This window comes from Branchiostoma floridae, chromosome 14 (assembly GCF_000003815.2).
Source record: "Branchiostoma floridae strain S238N-H82 chromosome 14, Bfl_VNyyK, whole genome shotgun sequence".
NCBI lineage: Eukaryota > Metazoa > Chordata > Leptocardii > Amphioxiformes > Branchiostomatidae > Branchiostoma > Branchiostoma floridae.
Window position 1 is genome coordinate 1,241,157 of NC_049992.1, and position 17,873 is coordinate 1,259,029.

Genomic DNA, 17,873 nt, shown 5'->3' on the forward strand with positions numbered 1-17,873 from the left:
TAGCACTGCCAGACTATGCATCTTTAAAACCTTTAAAACCAGTGTTCATCACTATTTCTTTCCGTTAACTGTCACCTTGCAAAATACTCCCCACCATCAACTTATGCTTAGTTTCTTGCCTAGAAGTGGTCAGATAGCTTTGTATTGAACAAACTCCTTAACAATTTTTTTTCATGCGGTTAAGCCCACCTCTACTACACATGTAGTTTTAAAACCAGTGTTGCTCCCAAAGGGTCCTGTCCCGATGCCTGGCCCCGTTCCTGATCGGGAAGGACCTGGGAGAGTACTCGGGCGAAAGTAGCGAGGGCGCCGCCGATGGAGGTGGTGAGAGCGGGGCCGGGGTGTCGGGGAAGGAGTACTGGGACATGAGACGCACCCTACAGGAGGTACGGTCTGATTAATCTGGTTTAAAGTCAAAGCAAAACATTATCCAAAAGAGTTATCCTCATATCTACATCTACAGTACCTTGACGCCACATTTTACCATAACCACCTGCAAAGGCTCAAAAGCATGTTGTTCACATCCAAAAGGATACAAAATTAGGATTTTAATTTTTCAGAGCACTCTGCTTCTATCAAGCATGACACAAAATACTAATAGCCTGACCATATAGGGTTTACAACAAACCCCTAATTACTCAAGGAAAGTACCAAACATGCATTCACATAAGTCACATAGACATCATTATCATCATCATCACCATCCGAGGACTATCGGGCTGTCGACCAAGCATCTTTTTTTAAGATTAGACAGAAGTTTTATGTATGAAAGAAAGTTTTGAATTTTCTTTGAGCACGTGACCTCGTCCTTTTCAGGCGCGTGATGACATTGACGGGTTCGACGTTGATAAGATCCTATCGGAACTCCAGGACGAGCTGTCCCGGACAGACTTCGACAAGAGAACCAACATCGCAGGAGGGAAGGTATGTCAACATTAAATCTGTTAGTTCAGTAGGAAAAAGTTATTGTGATGAAACTTGAAGAAACTTGACCTTGCCGACGTTGTTGTTACGTGTTGGTGAGGAGGAGGCAGGAGCTGAACATTCAATCAGTTCAGTAGAAAAAAAGTTCTTGTGATGAAACTTTCTGGGCCTTTACCTGTAGTCTCTACCAGACTCCGGATCGCTGGAAAAATCCGTGGATAGCGTGCTGTTCCCTACCCAGCTATATTCCTCTGGCCGGCTTACTCCTCTATTTGTTCCATTTCTACGATTTTTCCAGCGATCCGGAGTCTGGTAGAGACTACTTTACCTGGTCGACTTTGCAGTAATTATAACGTTTTGTTAACGCTTCAGCTGCCTTCCCCAGGGTCTGTATATTTACGACAAAGGCGAAGGCACCCGACAGGTATAACAAACAGGTCTTGGTACCAGGCTTTGGTCCCAATTTCATAAAGGGGTCCTGTCGAGCAGTTCACGGGCTGTTTTTGACACTTTCGGGCGTGACCCCTATATGGCCCCATGGGACAGCACCTTGCGGCTCGATATTTGGGCCTGGCCGGGCCCCGGTAACAAATAGACTCCATGACCTACCCGTTGGATCACCGAGGGTGTAAAGCGCCTTTCCCAAGGGCAAAACGTCAGGGGCACGGCGAGTATCGAACTACCAGTAAGGCCACAGATTCTAATTGTGAACTTCAACCCCACAGATAGACGCTTGATCTGATCAACATGGAGATGGGCAACCTCCTATAAGTAGCACACAAGTATGGGGGTAAAACAACACCACAACCATTAGTCTAACTCCTGTGTGGACAAGAGTGAGAGAGAGAGAATGGTTTATTCATTTCACAACCAACTTGCGGCTCGAAAGCCGAATTATCAGGCTTGTTTACATTGAGTATCGCACCTTATTGCTACTCACAAGACCATATTGTACAATTATATCATAAACAATACAATAAGACGTGTGGCATAAATATCATGATGGATAAATATTGCAGATTCGAGTGCAATGTCTAAAAGGCAAGTTAAAATAAGGTTAAATCTATACATATTAAAAGTCTGATCATGCTAAAACTGGTTGACTTGACCTATATACAACGTTAGCTAAAAACAGATTGTCCTGACTCCTGGTGGAGTATATACATAGCGTCTACAGTTCGTTCAAAGATTTTATCATTGCCGGTATAGCGCTGGTTAAGTAGCGGTTAGTCCCGGTAGGTTGTTGGTACCGCGCAGAGTTGCGGAGTTGCCTGCCATGTTGTTGTCCACGGGTAGGGGGCAGCCATGTGGAGAAGCGAGGAGACCTTTCAACTCTCAAGGCAAAGTCAGTACAGAGCTTCTTTCTCCGGGTTGAAAGGCGCTCAAGGCCGATGTGCTGGAGAGCTTCTGCGTAAGAGACGAACTGACGCCCCATCATCAACCTGCAGGCCCTTCGCTGCACCCGCTCTAAGGCGGCCGACTGTCTCTGAGTGAGTGCTGAAGCCCAGCATGGAGCGGCGTACTCGAGTAATGGTCTTATATAACCGCAGTATATGGTGTTAAGGTCTGCGATCGGCACCCCGGAACGTCGCAACCTGCTGATGACGACCAGCCTTTTGCTACTTTTGGACACCATGACATCCACCTGGTCATCCCATTTCAGGTTAGAGCGGATGTGGAGTCCAAGCAACCTAGCCTGGGTGGTGGTTTTAAGTGCCTGTCCTGCAAGAGTCAGCACTGGAGGTTGTATGGGGGCGCGCACGAAAGAGAAGTGCATGGCCATGCATTTCTTGGGGTTGAGTAGCATGTGGTTTTCCGTAGCCCAGTTGTCAAGGTGGTTCAGATCACGTTGAAGCGATGACGGGGTAGAGATAAGCCTGATCTCTCCCAGATTGAAGTCATCTACGTATTTCCAGTGTGAGTTCTCGGTGACCGGTTTAATATCATTGATCATCGCCAGAAATACAAGAGGACCCATCAAGGTGCCCTGGGCTATACCGCACGTCAGGCTTTCCCAGTGTGACAATGATCCCTGGTAACGTACACACTGTCGGCGATCTGAGAGAAAACTGCACACCCAAGGGATTACAGATGGTCTTGCTCCGAGGCTTATCAGCTTAGCTATAGCGGTTGTATGGCATACTCTATCAAAAGCCTTTGAGAAATCAGTGAGGGGCTATAGAAACGGAGATAGGCGCCGCCTAATGCTACTATCATGGGACAAGCTATAGAAACGGAGATGGGCTCCACCCTATTCAATGAAAAACGTGGTTAAGATTTTAACTTGTAACTAGATGAACTTTAATCCACAGTGTGATTGTGAATTGAAAGATAAGGGAAACAATTCTAACTTTGAACATGAACCCCCCAGATAGACGTGACCGGAGACGCGTTTGAGCTGATTAACATGGAGAAGGCGGTGACGGAGGCGTGCGAGGCGGACCCGATCTGTAAGGACGGCATCCCGGGAGACATGCAGTACTCACTGGTGCACCATTTCAACTCTGTGGGAGTAGTGGGGTGCGGAGATACAGGTACAGGGGATTGTTACTAAGAACATGATATAACAACACCTGGAGTTAGATGTGTAAAGGTTATAATTAGGTGCGACATGCAGTACTCACTGGTGCAGCACTTCAACTCAGTGGGAGTGGTGGGGTTTGAAGACACGGGTAGGGTGGACTGTCACTAAGAACGTGTAAAGGTTAGGTGTGCCAGGCAGTACTCTCTAGTGCAGCACTTTAACTCCGTACGCGTGGTGGGGTGCGGGTGCGAAGATACACTGTGAGGTACTTTTTTAACATTTATCAACGGAACGTTTTGGCGATAGACTTAACTTAAGCCGTTGAGCCATATTTCGTCTAACACAACAAACACAACACAGCACAACAGTCAAAGTTAACAGCGGCTAGCAGAAGTATGAGGTAATGAAATGTGTGTTTAATTTGCTGCGCTGCCTGGATTGCCCATGCAATGTCGTTTCTTACTGAAAACACGAAAGTAAGACAGTCGTCTGTTGGTATTGAGTCATGTTTTTCTTCCCTCTCCAGCCATTGGAGGCGGCTTCAGACTCGGCAGCAGATACCTGCTCACGTGCCATCACATGGTGGAGGCTATCCGGGAGATGGTAGGTACTACTCATCATCATCATCATCATCATCATCATATCGTTATTGTTATTGTTATTGGGTGGGCCGACTACTCACTCTTTGCAGCCAGGGGCTGAATTGAGAGCTTACAATGGGCGGGGTTAGATCGTAAGGGTCTGGAGCGAGCTGCCATTCGGCGCCACTCAGGTGACCTCAATACGACTGCAATTGCCCCAGGTGCGGCCAAGGTACTATTCAATACTACTGCCAGGACTGCACAGTTTTATAGAACGTGGAATTTCGAGTTGGTCATAAAATTATTGAGCTAGTCGATCATATCAACAGTAAGACTATGTCTTACGTGTCTACAGTGAGTGACCCGGGGTGGTATGAGAGTTGTACTGTAGAAATTGCTAGGTTTTCTTACTAAAGAGAGCAGTGGCGGTGCTAACGCGAGTGTCAGTGGAATGTAGAAGGTACACAGGCCTAGTCTAGCGGATGCACCCCAAACTTTAGTCAGCACAATTCGAGTCTATCACAACAACACTGATATGAAATACTACACAAGGCCCGTAAAAACAAGCGTTTCTGATAACATCTTTTATCTAAACTGTACCGCTAATTTTACCAACTAGAGAAGCAAGGAAAGATACTGACTCTTTAGAGAATTTATAAAATTGCTTGATTTATGTTATATTCCGTTATGATCTGCATGAATATCTAACCTTCATGGACCCCAGCAATGGATAGATAGGCTATTAGCCGTTACGTGACAAGGAAACTTCAAGATGAGATCTACCGGGTTGATAAAGGGACAGAGTGCGTCTCCAAAGCTTCCCCAGCTATGCACTGTAGTTGTGTGTATTGCGTTGCAACTTTTTGTCAAATATATATACACATATATATATATATATATATATATATATATATACATACAAACACAATTAATTAGATAAAAACCATTCCTAGGTCAGTAAAACTAACAAATTCTCCCTCCCAAGGCACAAAGGAATGATCCCGAGGCCGGCGCTCCAGCCCCGCTAGAACAGGCGCATGTGGAGTTCCACCACTACACGGGCGAGCTGCAGCCTATGCGCTACAGCCGCTTCACGTTCAAGGCGGAACCCGTGCACGAGGACGCCGATTCAGACTTTTGTATTCTGGAACTGCAGGTATGCTGAATACACGTACGGTAACTGTTGTAAATGGGGCACTCATTGTTATCATTATAGTTTCCACAGCAATTAGTAGGATCATCAATATATAGCTTTAAACTCTAGGACTAGGTTCCAAAAAGAGTTTATTGTACATTTGTTTGGCGCACGTGTGACCGACCGTTCGATACGATAAAGCATTATTGACAAACACAAAAATCAGCGACTTTCGTAAGGTCAGCTCACCCTCACACTCAGGGTTGACATCGCGGCAAAGCCTAACGATATCACCCCTGACAATTCAGCCAGGGTATTTGGGTATTTGGGGCGTGGCTTCTAACCAACTGGCTTTTTGTTGTCGAAAGCTCGGAAAGGCGCCATATAAGGCGACTCATTTATATTCAAGAGCAAGATAACAGTACCGGCGTAACGTTCTTTCAGCGTCCAGACGTCTTTATCAGGTACCAAATTTAACATTTGTCGGTTCTGTGGGTATAGGGTAACCACGGCATCACCGTATATATGTACCGACCTAGCATACGAAAAAAAAAAAAAATTACTATCACGCAAAGACAAACAGATCTTTGTACACGCCGCGCCGTACGCTGTTTGTTCGAAACTTGCAATCCGGTCGCTGATTGGCCCGCGACAAATCAGGCAAGCTCATTAATATTCATAAGCAGGGCGCCCCAAATACCCAAATACCCTGGCTGAATTGTCAGGGGTGATATCGTTAGGCTTTGCCGCGATGTCAACCCTGAGTGTGAGGGTGGGTCAGCTACAAAATAGAAGTTACCATTGTAATCGGAACATGGTCATATCCTTGGTGCTGAAAGCAAATCATTCTAAGGATGAAGGAGTTAATTTCGTTTGAATGAAGGAGTTCATAATCTATGAAAAATTGTCTTCCACCCATCTTTGGCTTGCATATTGATTCATAGTTAGGATAAACCTGTTCTTTAACTAGATCTCTTTTAAATTTTATACATCAATTCACAGCTAGGATATATAAACTCTCTCCAACAAGATCTCTTCAGTGTCACTGACGAAAACTACTGGATAGTATAGTTGAAACGTCTGACCGTTTTCAAAACCATATCCAGTTGCTCGAGTGCCTGCTTTTTGGCGTTGATAATCTATTTCCCAGATAAACCCATCTGACTACTTTTATAAAACATACAGGAAGTGACATCCATCACTCTTCTTCAGCGTCACTAGCATGTATTGGAATTACCATATAGCCATGCGCCGCCAATCAGAGGGCCCCGTTTCATGTTGGTTATGACGCCGTAACACATAGATTCTGGCCAGCCCGGTGTGTATCGCTCCTTCTGATGGCTCAGAATTCGAATTTGCATCGACACCAACTTCGCTTACTCGGTGGTTTTATTCGGTGGCTATAGCAAAGGCCCAGGCGTTATGACACCATATACACCTCACGGCGGACCATTAACCCTTAATTGTTTACCTGGATGACCTCCATAAACGTAACTATCGTTCATTCAGGTGGAGGAAGGGCAAAGTGACCTTCTCCAAAAACACCTGCCCGGCTTGGGGAACCTTCTCCCACCCCAGGATGCATCGGGGGAGGCGGGTGTGACGTCATCCGCGGGAAAAGTGACGAAGCAGGACGACAATCCCGCATGCGTGCGGGCTGGCGAGCAGGTCATGTTCTGGAGATCGGGAAGTCCTGGGTTCGTTTATTTTTTTTAATAGTAAAAGTATATCAGAAGTGTAAATTACTAAGCAATATATGAAAATAAGATGTTGAAACTAACTATAAATCAGACTTGTAAATGTCTGAGCAATATCTGAAACATAAAATGCTTAAGCTAACTATGAATCATTCATTCGCTCACCCCAGGTTCGACGCCAAGGGCCGGCTGACGGTCATGTCCAAGGGCACGCGGCCGATGTACAAGAACTCCGTTACCACGGTGATGCAGTACGTCAGCATGACGTCAGTCAGGGCACAGCTGTACGGGCTGGCCGAGACGGGGGCGCTACAGGAAAGCCTTGTGAAGGACATGTTCCCATCAGTGTAAAACGTTGAGGTCATACCTAACGAATCTTAAGATTTTAACAGCTGATGAAATGAACACCTACCGCTTGTTTGTAGTCGACTTATCTCGCTCCCTCCCTAAGTAAATGTTTTGACGTCGGCACTGTTCTTTTTCGAGTCCGGTGAAAGAAACCCTGGAATAAAGAAAGTCTATTGAGTTAGACTGAAAGAAAGCAATATGTTAGAAACTTTGATAAAAGCACCGTTGATGAATCGAAACATTGGTTGTTGGCTCAATACATCATTATTAGCGTAATAATCTCGATGCCTTAGTGGATATTTTGACACCATTTTGAATCTAGAGAAAAGCATTAGAAAATATAAACAAAATATTTTAATCAATTATTCAGAAACAAATATCTTGAAAAGGCTTTGATAAAAAATTAATTACCGCATTGGCTTGCTGTAGATCATAGAACTCTCAAGAATGAGACATTGATGTAGAAAATGTGTTCACTGTTTAAAATGTACGTAATTAAAATTTTGGAACCATGTACTGAGTTGGAATGAAAAATAAAATTCTTAAATAAAAAGAACTGAATGCATTAATGAGCATATTCAACATAAAACACCATTTATTTATTTGTCCAATACCATTTAATAGACTCAAAGAAAAATCCATACACATTCGAGACACAGTAACAAATTTTCAATGCTTTCTACCATTCATTTGCATACCACATATAAGTATTTCACAATATCGCTGTCTCAGTCAGCATCAAAGAAACTTATTGTAAATTCTTTTTTCTAGATACCAAATTCCAAAGATGTGTGTTGATATATCTGTGAGCATACGATAGGAAGAAGACAATAGAATAATTACAGCAGAGTATTCTCTTAATGCAAACATTTCTTCACCTCCTGCAACAGAAACTGAGCCAACACACTTGTATAGTCTGGCCCCTTTAAGCATATAGGATACTGATATGACACATTTATTGTTACAAAGTTTTATAAAGCTGTTTTGCAACTTTTTCTTCATGTTTTCATCTACATGACAGAAGTAAGAGAACAAGATCTATCATGGTCGAAATGGAGGCCTGTTTTTTCACAACTCTTACATTTGGTGCAGCAAAATCTTTATTCTTTTCTTAACATACTGTAAATGCAGAAATGTTCGCGGTGGATTAATGTTCGCGGTTTTCGCGGCGACCACTTCACCGCGAATTTAAAACCACCACAAACATTTTTCTACTATAGCATTAGACTGCAGTCTATGGTGTTACCGCGAAATTAAAACCACAGCGAAAAGTCATTTTTCCCGCTGCCACGAAATTAAATCCCCGTGAACTTAAATGCATTTACAGTATTCTAGAAGTTCTTCTCTTACAACAGTAAAAATACATGTCCGAGCTGATAGAACTTGGACGCTTTCTTTTCAGGACTGATTTCTCACAGAACTTTTGAGACATTAAACAGTCATTACTGTAAGTTACATTGTGTCACCAATCCTGTAACGTTAGAAATACTGTTTGTTGGTGAGTCGCATACTCATAGTAATTGGGGCTGAATTTTTACAATACTTTTGATTGTGTCACCAATCCTGTAACCTTAGAAATACTGTTTGTTGGTGAGTCGCATACTCACAGTATGGGGCTGAACTTTTACAATACTTTTGATACATGTACGTACTACAAAGAATTTACTGAGACTGTTTTTCCTTTAAGTTCCATTACAGTTACAAGTATTTGTGTAGTGTATAGGACCTGCTGCTTTTTTCTGTCTCGAGCTTCTGAATTTTCACAACATTTTTGATACACGTAAATACAACAAACGATCCCCTGCTCTTCCAGTTTGAATTCTTGTAACCGAATATGTACTGTTCATGAGCTGCTAGATTTTGGGTGCTTTTTTCTGCCTGAGGCTCATGGGGTGGGGCTCGTTCTTCACAACTCTTTTGATACATGTACATGTACACATACAGCAATTCACCAGATTCTAAGTTATTTCTTGTAAAAGAAAAATGGCACATGAGCTGTTAAAGTTTTGGTGCTTTTTTCTGCCTGAGGCTCATGGGGTGCGGCTGGTTCTTCACAACTCGGCGCCGGCTGCGTGTCCTCGTGGCCGGAGACTCCTCCGGTACAGGCGAGATGAAACTGATGGGGCTGTCCGACGGCTCGATGTGAGGCAGCTTCGGCTTCTTCGTCCTGCAGGAGTTTTTGAATAGTGTAAAAAAAGAGTCTGAAAATGTAGCAGTTTTCTTTGGCTTTGCTTTGCTCTCTTGCATTGTAGACTTAAATATTGGAGAAGACAAGCATGAAATACGAACAAAAAGGGACTTTTTTCTTCTTCTTACTCAGTGGTCACCACATAAAGTTTCTCGCCAAAGTCTTTAAAAAAATTATAATCACTACCTACCAAACTTGATTTTTTCAGGACTGAAACAGGACACACAACATTTTTTGCCTTTGCCAAATTGAAAACATTATGACTGAGACTCAGAAACATTATGATTGGGTCCAGCTCAGCAACAGGGGTTACAAAGGTAAACTTTTCCATGAAGAAGATACTCAACCAACATAGCTGAAACTCTATCTAGACTATATGGCATAAAAATTCCTGTTACTATACACAACCAGGTCCGTACCTAGTCCTTGTAGTAGTAGTCTTCCTGCCGCCGCGAGTCTTGCGGTGGGTGTAGCCGGTGGGGGACTTGACAGGAGTCTCCTTCTTCACAACCCTCCCACTCCGCAGGACGCTCTCGGGGCTGTCCATGGCCTCCATAGAGGGAGTCGTGGGTTCTGGGGTCGCAGGTTTCGGGGAGGTGGCCACTTCCTCCACCCGGGGAGTTTGGATGGGGCTGGCATCGTCTCTTGTCCTCCTGCTACTCCTTGGAGTATAAGAAATAAAGCAAGTTTAAGTGACGTCGATGAAGGTTAGACATCCAGGTAATGAGATACGCTAAAAAACAGTTGCAACTGGATATGATTTTGGAAATGGTCAGACGTTTCAGATACATGTAGGTTCCACTTTCTTTTGCCTGAGTGACACTGAAGAGATCTTTTCACATACCAAGTTTGAATTATGTTTCCTTTATGAGGTATAGTCCATTAAATGTAATGTTTTCCCCATGCGGCAGCCATACTAGCTACCGGGGAGTAAAATACTGTAAATGCAGAAATGTTCGCGGTGGATTAATGTTCGCGGTTATCGCGGTGACCACTTCACCTCGAACTTAAAACCACCGCGAACATTTTTCTATCATGGTATAAGACTGCAGTCTATGGTGTTACCGCGAACTTAAATCCACCGCGAAAAGTCCCTTTTCCCGCTTCCGCGAAATTAAATCCCCGCCAACTTAAATGCATTTACAGTATATGACGTCACCGCTTGTTAATATGCAGAAACAAGCATGCATACCCATTTTTAGATCAACGTTTTGAAAGTTATGAGTGTGCTTTTATTTAAAAATTGCATCGATGTATATGTGAAAGACCGAATGAAATTTCTTTTCATGTAAGCTTTAACATCTTCTTATCGTACGACGAAGATTCCTGTGCCCTAAGACTGACCTGTGACTGCGGCCGGTGCTGGTTGGTACAACAGGAACGATGGACTGCCGGCCGCGGGACCGGGTTAGCGGAGGGGAAAACACGAAGTTCGGCACCTGGGCTGGTGTGCCAGGGTCTTTACCTGGACAACAACAGAAAATTTGACACTCGTTGGATCTGTGCCTGGATACAATTGTATTAGCAGGAAAATGTAGTGATGAAGTCTTCAAGAACAAGGGCTATAGAAACACTACCTTTAAAAATACAGGTTAATCTACAATCATTATGTATTTCTTACCGTATATACAGATAGTATATAGTGATAGAAATACTATCTGTATATACAGGTTACTGCTGGTAAAATCTGAGCTGTGCTGTGAAAGTTTGCAGGCGTGCCGTGGTCTTTGCCAGTCTGACACAACAAGAACAGAAAATTCACCACACGCTCCTTGCTGGTCAAGACATATAAGTCAGGCTATGCTTCCACGGATGGATAAAGAGCTAGAAACGGGGTTCTAACAATGTTCCAAAATTGGACTCGACAGAAATGCAGCATCAATGCAACATTTACAGCACAATTATGAAGATAAGACCACACCAAATCCTTTCCTTGCAGGTCCTCTGACATTTCTAGAAAGCAGAAGTTCCTACCTCTCTGTTCAGATCGCGGCACCACGGTGACTGGTGGTGAGAACACGTAGGAGGATTCTGCCGACACAGAGATAAGGATTTTAACAATCAGAATGATACATATAAATTAAAGATAAGAATAAAATATAAAAAAGCATAATCTTACTATAAAATGAGTGATTGAATACGGTCTATGCATGCAGAATTTTGGATGGAAAATGTTCAGATGAAGATACTCATCATGTCATTTCAAACTTACTGATGAAACAAAACTCTACTTATATATTGCAACATTCAAGTAAATTTAAAAAAAAAAATTTGAATAAAACAAGCAGCTCCAGTAGAAAATGTGCATGCCAGTTAATAAAGAGACTCTTTTTACAGACCACAAAGTTTTATTTTCTCCAATGCTTTGATGACCAACTGTCACCATCCAGATTAAACTAGTCAGTTAAGTTCAAATGTCAAAATCTTCCCTTCAGGTATGGAGCTTGAACTTTGACCTACCTGGTTCTACTGCCTCCTGTTTGACCTTGACCTTAGTAAAGGTCGTGGTCTCCTCTGGCTCAGAGTCAGTGCTCAGTCTCAGGGTGTTTTTACTATCTTCTGTCAGAAGAAGAAAAAATACTGTTGACGGGACGTATTACAACAGATCATGATATTATAGATTCTAACCTTTATTGTATTCATAAATTGTAACAGCTATAACAAAAATTTGAAAACCTGTTGTTGAATTTCATGTTGTTATCTCTGTTGTTGATAGAAAAAAAAGTTCTTCATAATTAGATAATAGTAAATATGTTTAACAAGACAATAATAAAGGACCACAATAGAGCTTACAATCTGCTGTTTCAGTGAGAACACAATGTTACATAACAATAAAAAAGCTTCTTGACTTGTTTCCTGAACAATATAAATTAAGAAGATTTAACCTCAACTAACATTACGTTGTATAATGTACAAGGGTACAGAGGTGAAATAAACAAAGATGCTCAAAGTCGATGAAGATAAGACATCCAGGTAATAAGATACGGTTTGGAATCCAGTTGCTTGAATAACTGCTTTTTGGTGTAAAGATACTTGGAAATAAAAAAAACACTAATCTGACCACTCATTTCCTCCTGTGTGAGTTCCTGAGGCTCAGACTTGATGGAGACGTTCGCTGCCCGGAGCTCCGACACCGCTGCCGTCTTCAGGGGCGCTGGGGTCGGGTACTGGGTACCGATCTCGGAGAACGTCTTGTTGGACGCTAGAGACGCTCGGGTTACCCTCTGTGGAAGGACCAGGTATCATATTTCAAGACTGGTTCAAGTCAGTAGGTAAGAAGAGTAACATATAAGTAAGAAAGAAGCTAGAGCTGTGTAATGGGTAATAATCTCTGAGAATGTCTTGTTGGAAGCTATAGAAGCTCCAGGGGTGGACAAGATATCATATTTAAGGCAACACCAATTTAATTTATTGGTTCTCAATTTTTTTTAAAAATGAGAATATAAGCTGATACCATAAAAGCAGGCAGCAGGGAGGAAAACTTGAGTATGATTGTATTCACTCCACAAAGCTGAGTGTGCCAAGGCATACGCTAGGTCCTCTGGCTTTGTTTCCATCGTTCTTCCCTTCTGATAGACATTGACACATTATAAAGCAGGTGAGAGTAAGTGCTAGTTGTGATTAAAAGAAAACTCCAATATCCTTTGACCCACATATATAGACTTGAAATCTAGGCTGTCTCCAGCTTTAAATTTTTTCCCGTCCCGGAGCATAACTTTGATTTCCTTTGTAAAATGTGTCATTTTCGTGAATTTTATGTAGTCAGAAGTTCAGATTTTTGGGACAGACGTGGTGAAATTTTTGTCTGTCCTAACAGGTAAATTACCATCCCAGGACGGAGGGACAGGTCCTAGAGACAGCCCTGATGTAAGATAATATTTTACCAACTGTGCGAAGTTTCTTTCTCTTCTCCAGTGCAAAAAGAGCCTTACCCTTTCAGCCCTGTCTTCCCTCTCCTGGTCTCCCTCTGCACTCGTCCTCCTGGCAGCCTTGAGCGGACTACGGCTTCTCGTTCTCAGCGATCGTTTAAACTGCTCCACACCTGACACCTGTCCTCTCATTGGTGTGTCAGCAACTGGGGAAGCTGGCTCGGCCAATGGCGCGGCTTCTCTCTCAGGACTCGGCTTTCTTGGTGACTGGGTCACTTCTGAGACTGATATGGATGGTTCAGCCATTGTGGGCTCTTTATCAACTACAGTCGAAACAGTTTCTTTACTTCTGGCTTCCACAATTACTGGAGGTTTGGTGATTATTTCTGCTAGTCTTGAAGGTTCGGCATCCTCTTCAACTGACATTTCAATGTTTTTAACTTCTGAAGTTGAAGGCGATGAAGGTTTTACTTGTGGAGAAACTGGCTTCGGTGGCTCATCCAATGATGAGTCGGCTTCCATGGCTGTTGAATGCGTTTCAACCAATCCTGGGGCTTCTTCCATAACCACAGCAGATGGCTCCACCAATGGGATGGCTGCTTCTATAGTTGTCGCCTGCCTCTCAACCAATCCTGGATCTTCTTCCATAACCACAGCAGCGGTTGGCAACTGAGTTGCTGGTTCTTGTGCTTGTAAAGAAAGTTCTGGTCCTTCTTCAGCTGAAAACTTTACCTCCTTAACGACTGTCGATTCAGCTGTTACGGAGATTTCTCCCACGTCTGCTTCGGTTTGTTCGGCTTTAACAGGAGAAACGGGTGCAGGCTGAGGCGTTACGTCCACGGTCGCTGGCTGGGCCGGCATTCTGGCCGTGCTCTCAGGGGTGTCTGGTGGTGTCATCGTTGTAGAGGATAGCAGGAGGCGTACTGGCTTCGGAGGGGAGGGGTATTCTGTGGGAGACAAACAAGGATTATTCAGTGGATGCTATCTGAAATGTCTGACCTTTTTCAAAATCATATCCAGTTGCTTAAGTAAGGTTCTATATCTATATAGTCGGTATAACCGCTCTTTGGCGTAACACACTGTATCTATATAGTCAGTATAACTGCCCTTCGGCGTGACACACCAGCTTCTGTATCTGTATCTGTGAAGCTGGTATAACCGCCCTTTGGCCTGATTTTGGCCTTAAGATTTATTTAATTGTCACCATATCTGCCAGTGGCCATATTTCACTCCTTGAAACTGTTGTCTGCCCTGAGACAGGGCTAGGGAATTTCCCAAGCAGCCTCTGTAGCATCTGCTTTGCCTATTGAGTCAGTTAGTCAAACTTGACTAAACTTTATGTTTTTCACTTAGGGACAAGAGATGCTGCTACAGTGAGCATTAGTCCAGAAGCCAGAAGTGGTCCATGTGGCCTTGCATTAAGATAACTGGTTAAAAAAAGAAAAAACAGGCTGTCACTTTACATTTATCTACATGTTACCCTGCTCATTCAGCAATATTTCTCTTTATGCAAGAGAAAACAAATGAAACTGAATATTGCATTATAAGAAAAAAAAAAAACTCTTCTAGTAGAAATGAATTCCCTTAAGCCATCCCATAACCACAGCATCTCACTAAACACCTGGGACAACTGTATTCTTTACCTAACGTTCCTGCAGCTGAACTTGTTTCCATCATTGTTTCTTCTTCTACCACCTCGCTTACAACAGAAGTGGTGGGGAGGGGCGCGCTGCCTCTCTGGAGAGGAGCCCTGGACAAGGTGCCTCCCCACGGAGCCCAGGCTAACAGACAGACACAAACATGGGACTGTGTTAGTATCTTGTAACACAAACGATAAAACACACAACATTGTGAAGGATACATGTAAGACTGAAACACACGATAACAGACAGACAAGCGTGGTGCTGTGTTAGTATCTTGTAACACAAACGATAAAACACACAACATTGTGAAGGATACATGTAGGACTGAAACACACGATAACAGACAGACACAAGCATGGGACTTTGTTAGTATCTTGTAGCACATACAAATGAAACACACAACATTGTAAAGGATAGGACCGACCCAAACAATATCATTCAGACACAAGCGTGGGACTGTGTTAGTATTTTGTAGCACATACGAAACACACAACATTGTAAAGGATAGGACCGACCCAAACAATATCATTCAGACACAAGCGTGGTACTGTGTTAGTATCTTGTAGCACATACGAATGAAACACACAGCATTGTAAAGGATAGGACCGACCCAAACAATAACAGACACAAGCGTGGTACTGTGTTAGTATCTTGTAACACATACGAATGAAACACACAACTTGTAAAGGATAGGACCGACCCAAACAATAAACAGACACAAGCGTGGTACTGTGTTAGTATCTTGTAGCACATAATATACGAATGAAACACACAACATTGTAAAGGATAGGACCGACCCAAACAATAACAGACACAAGTGTGGTACTGTGTTAGTATCTTGTAACACATACGAATGAAACACACAACTTGTAAAGGATAGGACCGACCCAAACAATAACAGACACAAGTGTGGTACTGTGTTAGTATCTTGTAACACATATATACGAATGAAACACACAACTTGTAAAGGATAGGACCGACCCAAACAATAATAGACACAAGTGTGGTACTGTGTTAGTATCTTGTAACACGTACAAATGAAACACACAACATTGTAAAGAATAGGGCAGACCCACACGATATCAGACAGACACAACTGTGGTGCATTCAAATAGGACACAAAAGAAATTGTAAGAGAAAGATGCAGTGCAATTGTCCCTTTATCACTCCCAAGATGATAAGACTTTGACTGTTCCAAACTTGCTACTGCAAGCCTGTGTTAAGAGTTAGTACGAGTAACAGGTTACTTACCTGGCACAGGTTCTGAGTGAATTGTTTCCTCACCACTGAAGAATTCATATTACTTGGACTGTTCCAAACTTCTGTCGTAAGCCCGACTGCTAACAGTTAGAAAGAGTAACTTGGGCCTCACCTGACCCAGGTTGTGAGGAAACAGTCTTCTCACCACCCCCCTGGTTAAAATAACTTTGACTATTCCAAACTTGCTGTTGTAAGCCTGGTGAGTCGAGAGTAAGATGATGTAACAGGATCCTCACCTGAAGCAGGTTCTGAGGGTACAGTCTTCTCACCACCCCCCTGGTTAAAATAACTTTGACTATTCCAAACTTGCTGTTGTAAGCCTGGTGTGTCGAGAGTAAGATGATGTAACAGGATCCTCACCTGAAGCAGGTTCTGAGGGTACAGTCTTCTCACCACCCCCCTGGTTAAAATAACTTTGACTAGTCCAAATTTGCTGGTGTAAGCCTGGTGTGTCGAGAGTAAGATGATGTAACAGGATCCTCACCTGATACAGGTTCTGAGGGTACAGTCTCCTCCCCACCCCCAGGTTCCCGGTACGTCGGGGACAGGTCAGGGTACAGCGGCGCTCTGATGGGCGAAGGTTCGGCAGGTGCAGCCCGGGGGAGAGCCGGGTACAGTCCTGGGGACAGCTGTCTGACGGGGGAGGGGGGTTTGGTGGGGGAGGGGGGTTTGGGAGGGGAGGGGGGTTTGGTCACTTCAAACTCCTGGGTGTCTGTAAAAGAGTTAGAGAACATCAATGAAGCAATCCAAAACATGTACAATTTCAATGTGTGTTTGTGCATAATAGATATTTTTATCCTTCATTAGATAGGACAAGCAGTGTTTTTACTTCAATAGGAGGCAGGTTAAATAAAAATTCTAACTGACAGCTATGTGACTCCACTGCCCACCCAAAAAAGTCTAGAGTTCACAGGTTTTTATAGGGTAGGTATTGAAACAGGAAATGCAACATTTTTATCCTAGGCCTGGCTAAATAATAAATAGGACTATAATTAGAAAAAAAACATTTTTCCGTAGGCTTTAGCAGGCTGATGGCTTAAACAAAGCGAAAAATGACCAACCTTCCTCCTCCTCCTTCCCTGCCAGTCCGTCCCCCCTGCTGAGGTTAAAGGTTAAATGTTAACAAAGTGAACCCTGACCCACCTTCCTCCTCCTCCTCCCCTGCCAGTCCGTCCCCCCTGCTGAGGTTAAAGGTTATCTCCTCATCCACTTCCATGATCTCCATGGCAACCTCCTCCTCTGGTACAGCCTCCATGGAGGCCCTGTCTGGGCTGGCCTCTCTGTCCTCCGGGAAACTCGGGGGAGAGAAACTGATCGGGGAGGGCTTTTCTCTACAGTAAAAGTGAAAAATAATTAATATTGTTTTTTAAAATAAGTGAAAAAAAAGGTTTTTCTATGCATGCAGTTAATAACTTTTTTGAAAAAGTGGACAAGTGCATCTATTTTTGAATTCAGCTTGTGCTTTCCTAAGGCTCGTATTGTTGGAATCTGCAGCAAAATGTGACCTATTTTTCTCCCGTTTTTGTTGTTCTTTAGACTTTGTTTCATGGCACTTTTAAAGCTCATAATTGTTTGTATTGTTTGTTTTATTGGGATCTCCATTAGCGATACCACCGAAGTGGTACCGCTATTCTTCCTGGAGTCCGACACTTATAGATATATACAATAAAAACGGACTTAGTTAACTAAACTTATACAATTGAT

At 43.1% G+C, this 17,873-nt stretch overlaps 3 protein-coding genes and 1 long non-coding RNA gene across 4 annotated transcripts in view; 1 reads left to right on the plus strand and 3 right to left on the minus strand.

Moving 5' to 3' along the window:
• The window catches only part of LOC118430822, an 11,183-nt gene extending 3,265 nt beyond the window's left edge, over positions 1 to 7,918 (plus strand). The window contains exons 6-12 of the mRNA XM_035841853.1: positions 233 to 386; positions 817 to 924; positions 3,296 to 3,458; positions 3,975 to 4,051; positions 5,015 to 5,185; positions 6,674 to 6,861; positions 7,032 to 7,918. Coding sequence (XP_035697746.1) covers positions 233 to 386; positions 817 to 924; positions 3,296 to 3,458; positions 3,975 to 4,051; positions 5,015 to 5,185; positions 6,674 to 6,861; positions 7,032 to 7,212 — 1,042 coding nt within the window. The 3' untranslated portion in view covers positions 7,213 to 7,918. The remainder of the gene's footprint in view (positions 1 to 232; positions 387 to 816; positions 925 to 3,295; positions 3,459 to 3,974; positions 4,052 to 5,014; positions 5,186 to 6,673; positions 6,862 to 7,031) is intronic.
• A 620-nt stretch (positions 7,919 to 8,538) lies between these two features.
• On the minus strand, positions 8,539 to 10,937 carry LOC118430901. The gene is made up of 3 exons (XM_035841932.1): positions 10,742 to 10,937; positions 9,817 to 10,059; positions 8,539 to 9,376 (listed from the first exon to the last, which is right to left on the minus strand). Exons 2-3 carry the CDS (start codon positions 9,951 to 9,953, stop codon positions 9,208 to 9,210), a joined length of 306 nt encoding a protein of 101 aa, XP_035697825.1. The 5' UTR covers positions 9,954 to 10,059; positions 10,742 to 10,937; the 3' UTR covers positions 8,539 to 9,207.
• A 431-nt stretch (positions 10,938 to 11,368) lies between these two features.
• On the minus strand, positions 11,369 to 12,616 carry LOC118431140. Its single transcript, XR_004832938.1, has 3 exons — positions 12,459 to 12,616; positions 11,858 to 11,956; positions 11,369 to 11,428 (listed from the first exon to the last, which is right to left on the minus strand). It is a non-coding gene; the product is annotated as an uncharacterized LOC118431140 (long non-coding RNA).
• An 85-nt stretch (positions 12,617 to 12,701) lies between these two features.
• LOC118430823 (proteoglycan 4-like) lies at positions 12,702 to 17,494 on the minus strand. The gene is made up of 5 exons (XM_035841854.1): positions 17,313 to 17,494; positions 16,654 to 16,881; positions 14,910 to 15,047; positions 13,330 to 14,213; positions 12,702 to 12,707 (listed from the first exon to the last, which is right to left on the minus strand). The coding sequence occupies exons 1-5, from the start codon at positions 17,422 to 17,424 to the stop codon at positions 12,702 to 12,704; spliced, it is 1,368 nt and encodes a 455-aa protein (XP_035697747.1). The 5' UTR covers positions 17,425 to 17,494.
• Between the last annotated feature and the right edge of the window lie 379 nt (positions 17,495 to 17,873).

Coding starts and splice junctions, on each gene's coding strand:
- LOC118430901 (XM_035841932.1), bottom strand. CDS start 9,953: ATGGAGGCCATGGACAGCCCCGAGAGCGTCCTGCGGAGTGGGAGGGTT. Junction 9,377..9,816: donor ACTACTACTACAAGGACTAG/GTACGGACCTGG, acceptor AAACTCCTGCAG/GACGAAGAAGCCGAAGCTGC.
- LOC118430823 (XM_035841854.1), bottom strand. CDS start 17,424: ATGGAGGCTGTACCAGAGGAGGAGGTTGCCATGGAGATCATGGAAGTG. Junction 15,048..16,653: donor ACCCTCAGAACCTGTATCAG/GTGAGGATCCTG, acceptor TCTGTCTGTTAG/CCTGGGCTCCGTGGGGAGGC. Junction 14,214..14,909: donor TTCAGCTGCAGGAACGTTAG/GTAAAGAATACA, acceptor TGTCTCCCACAG/AATACCCCTCCCCTCCGAAG.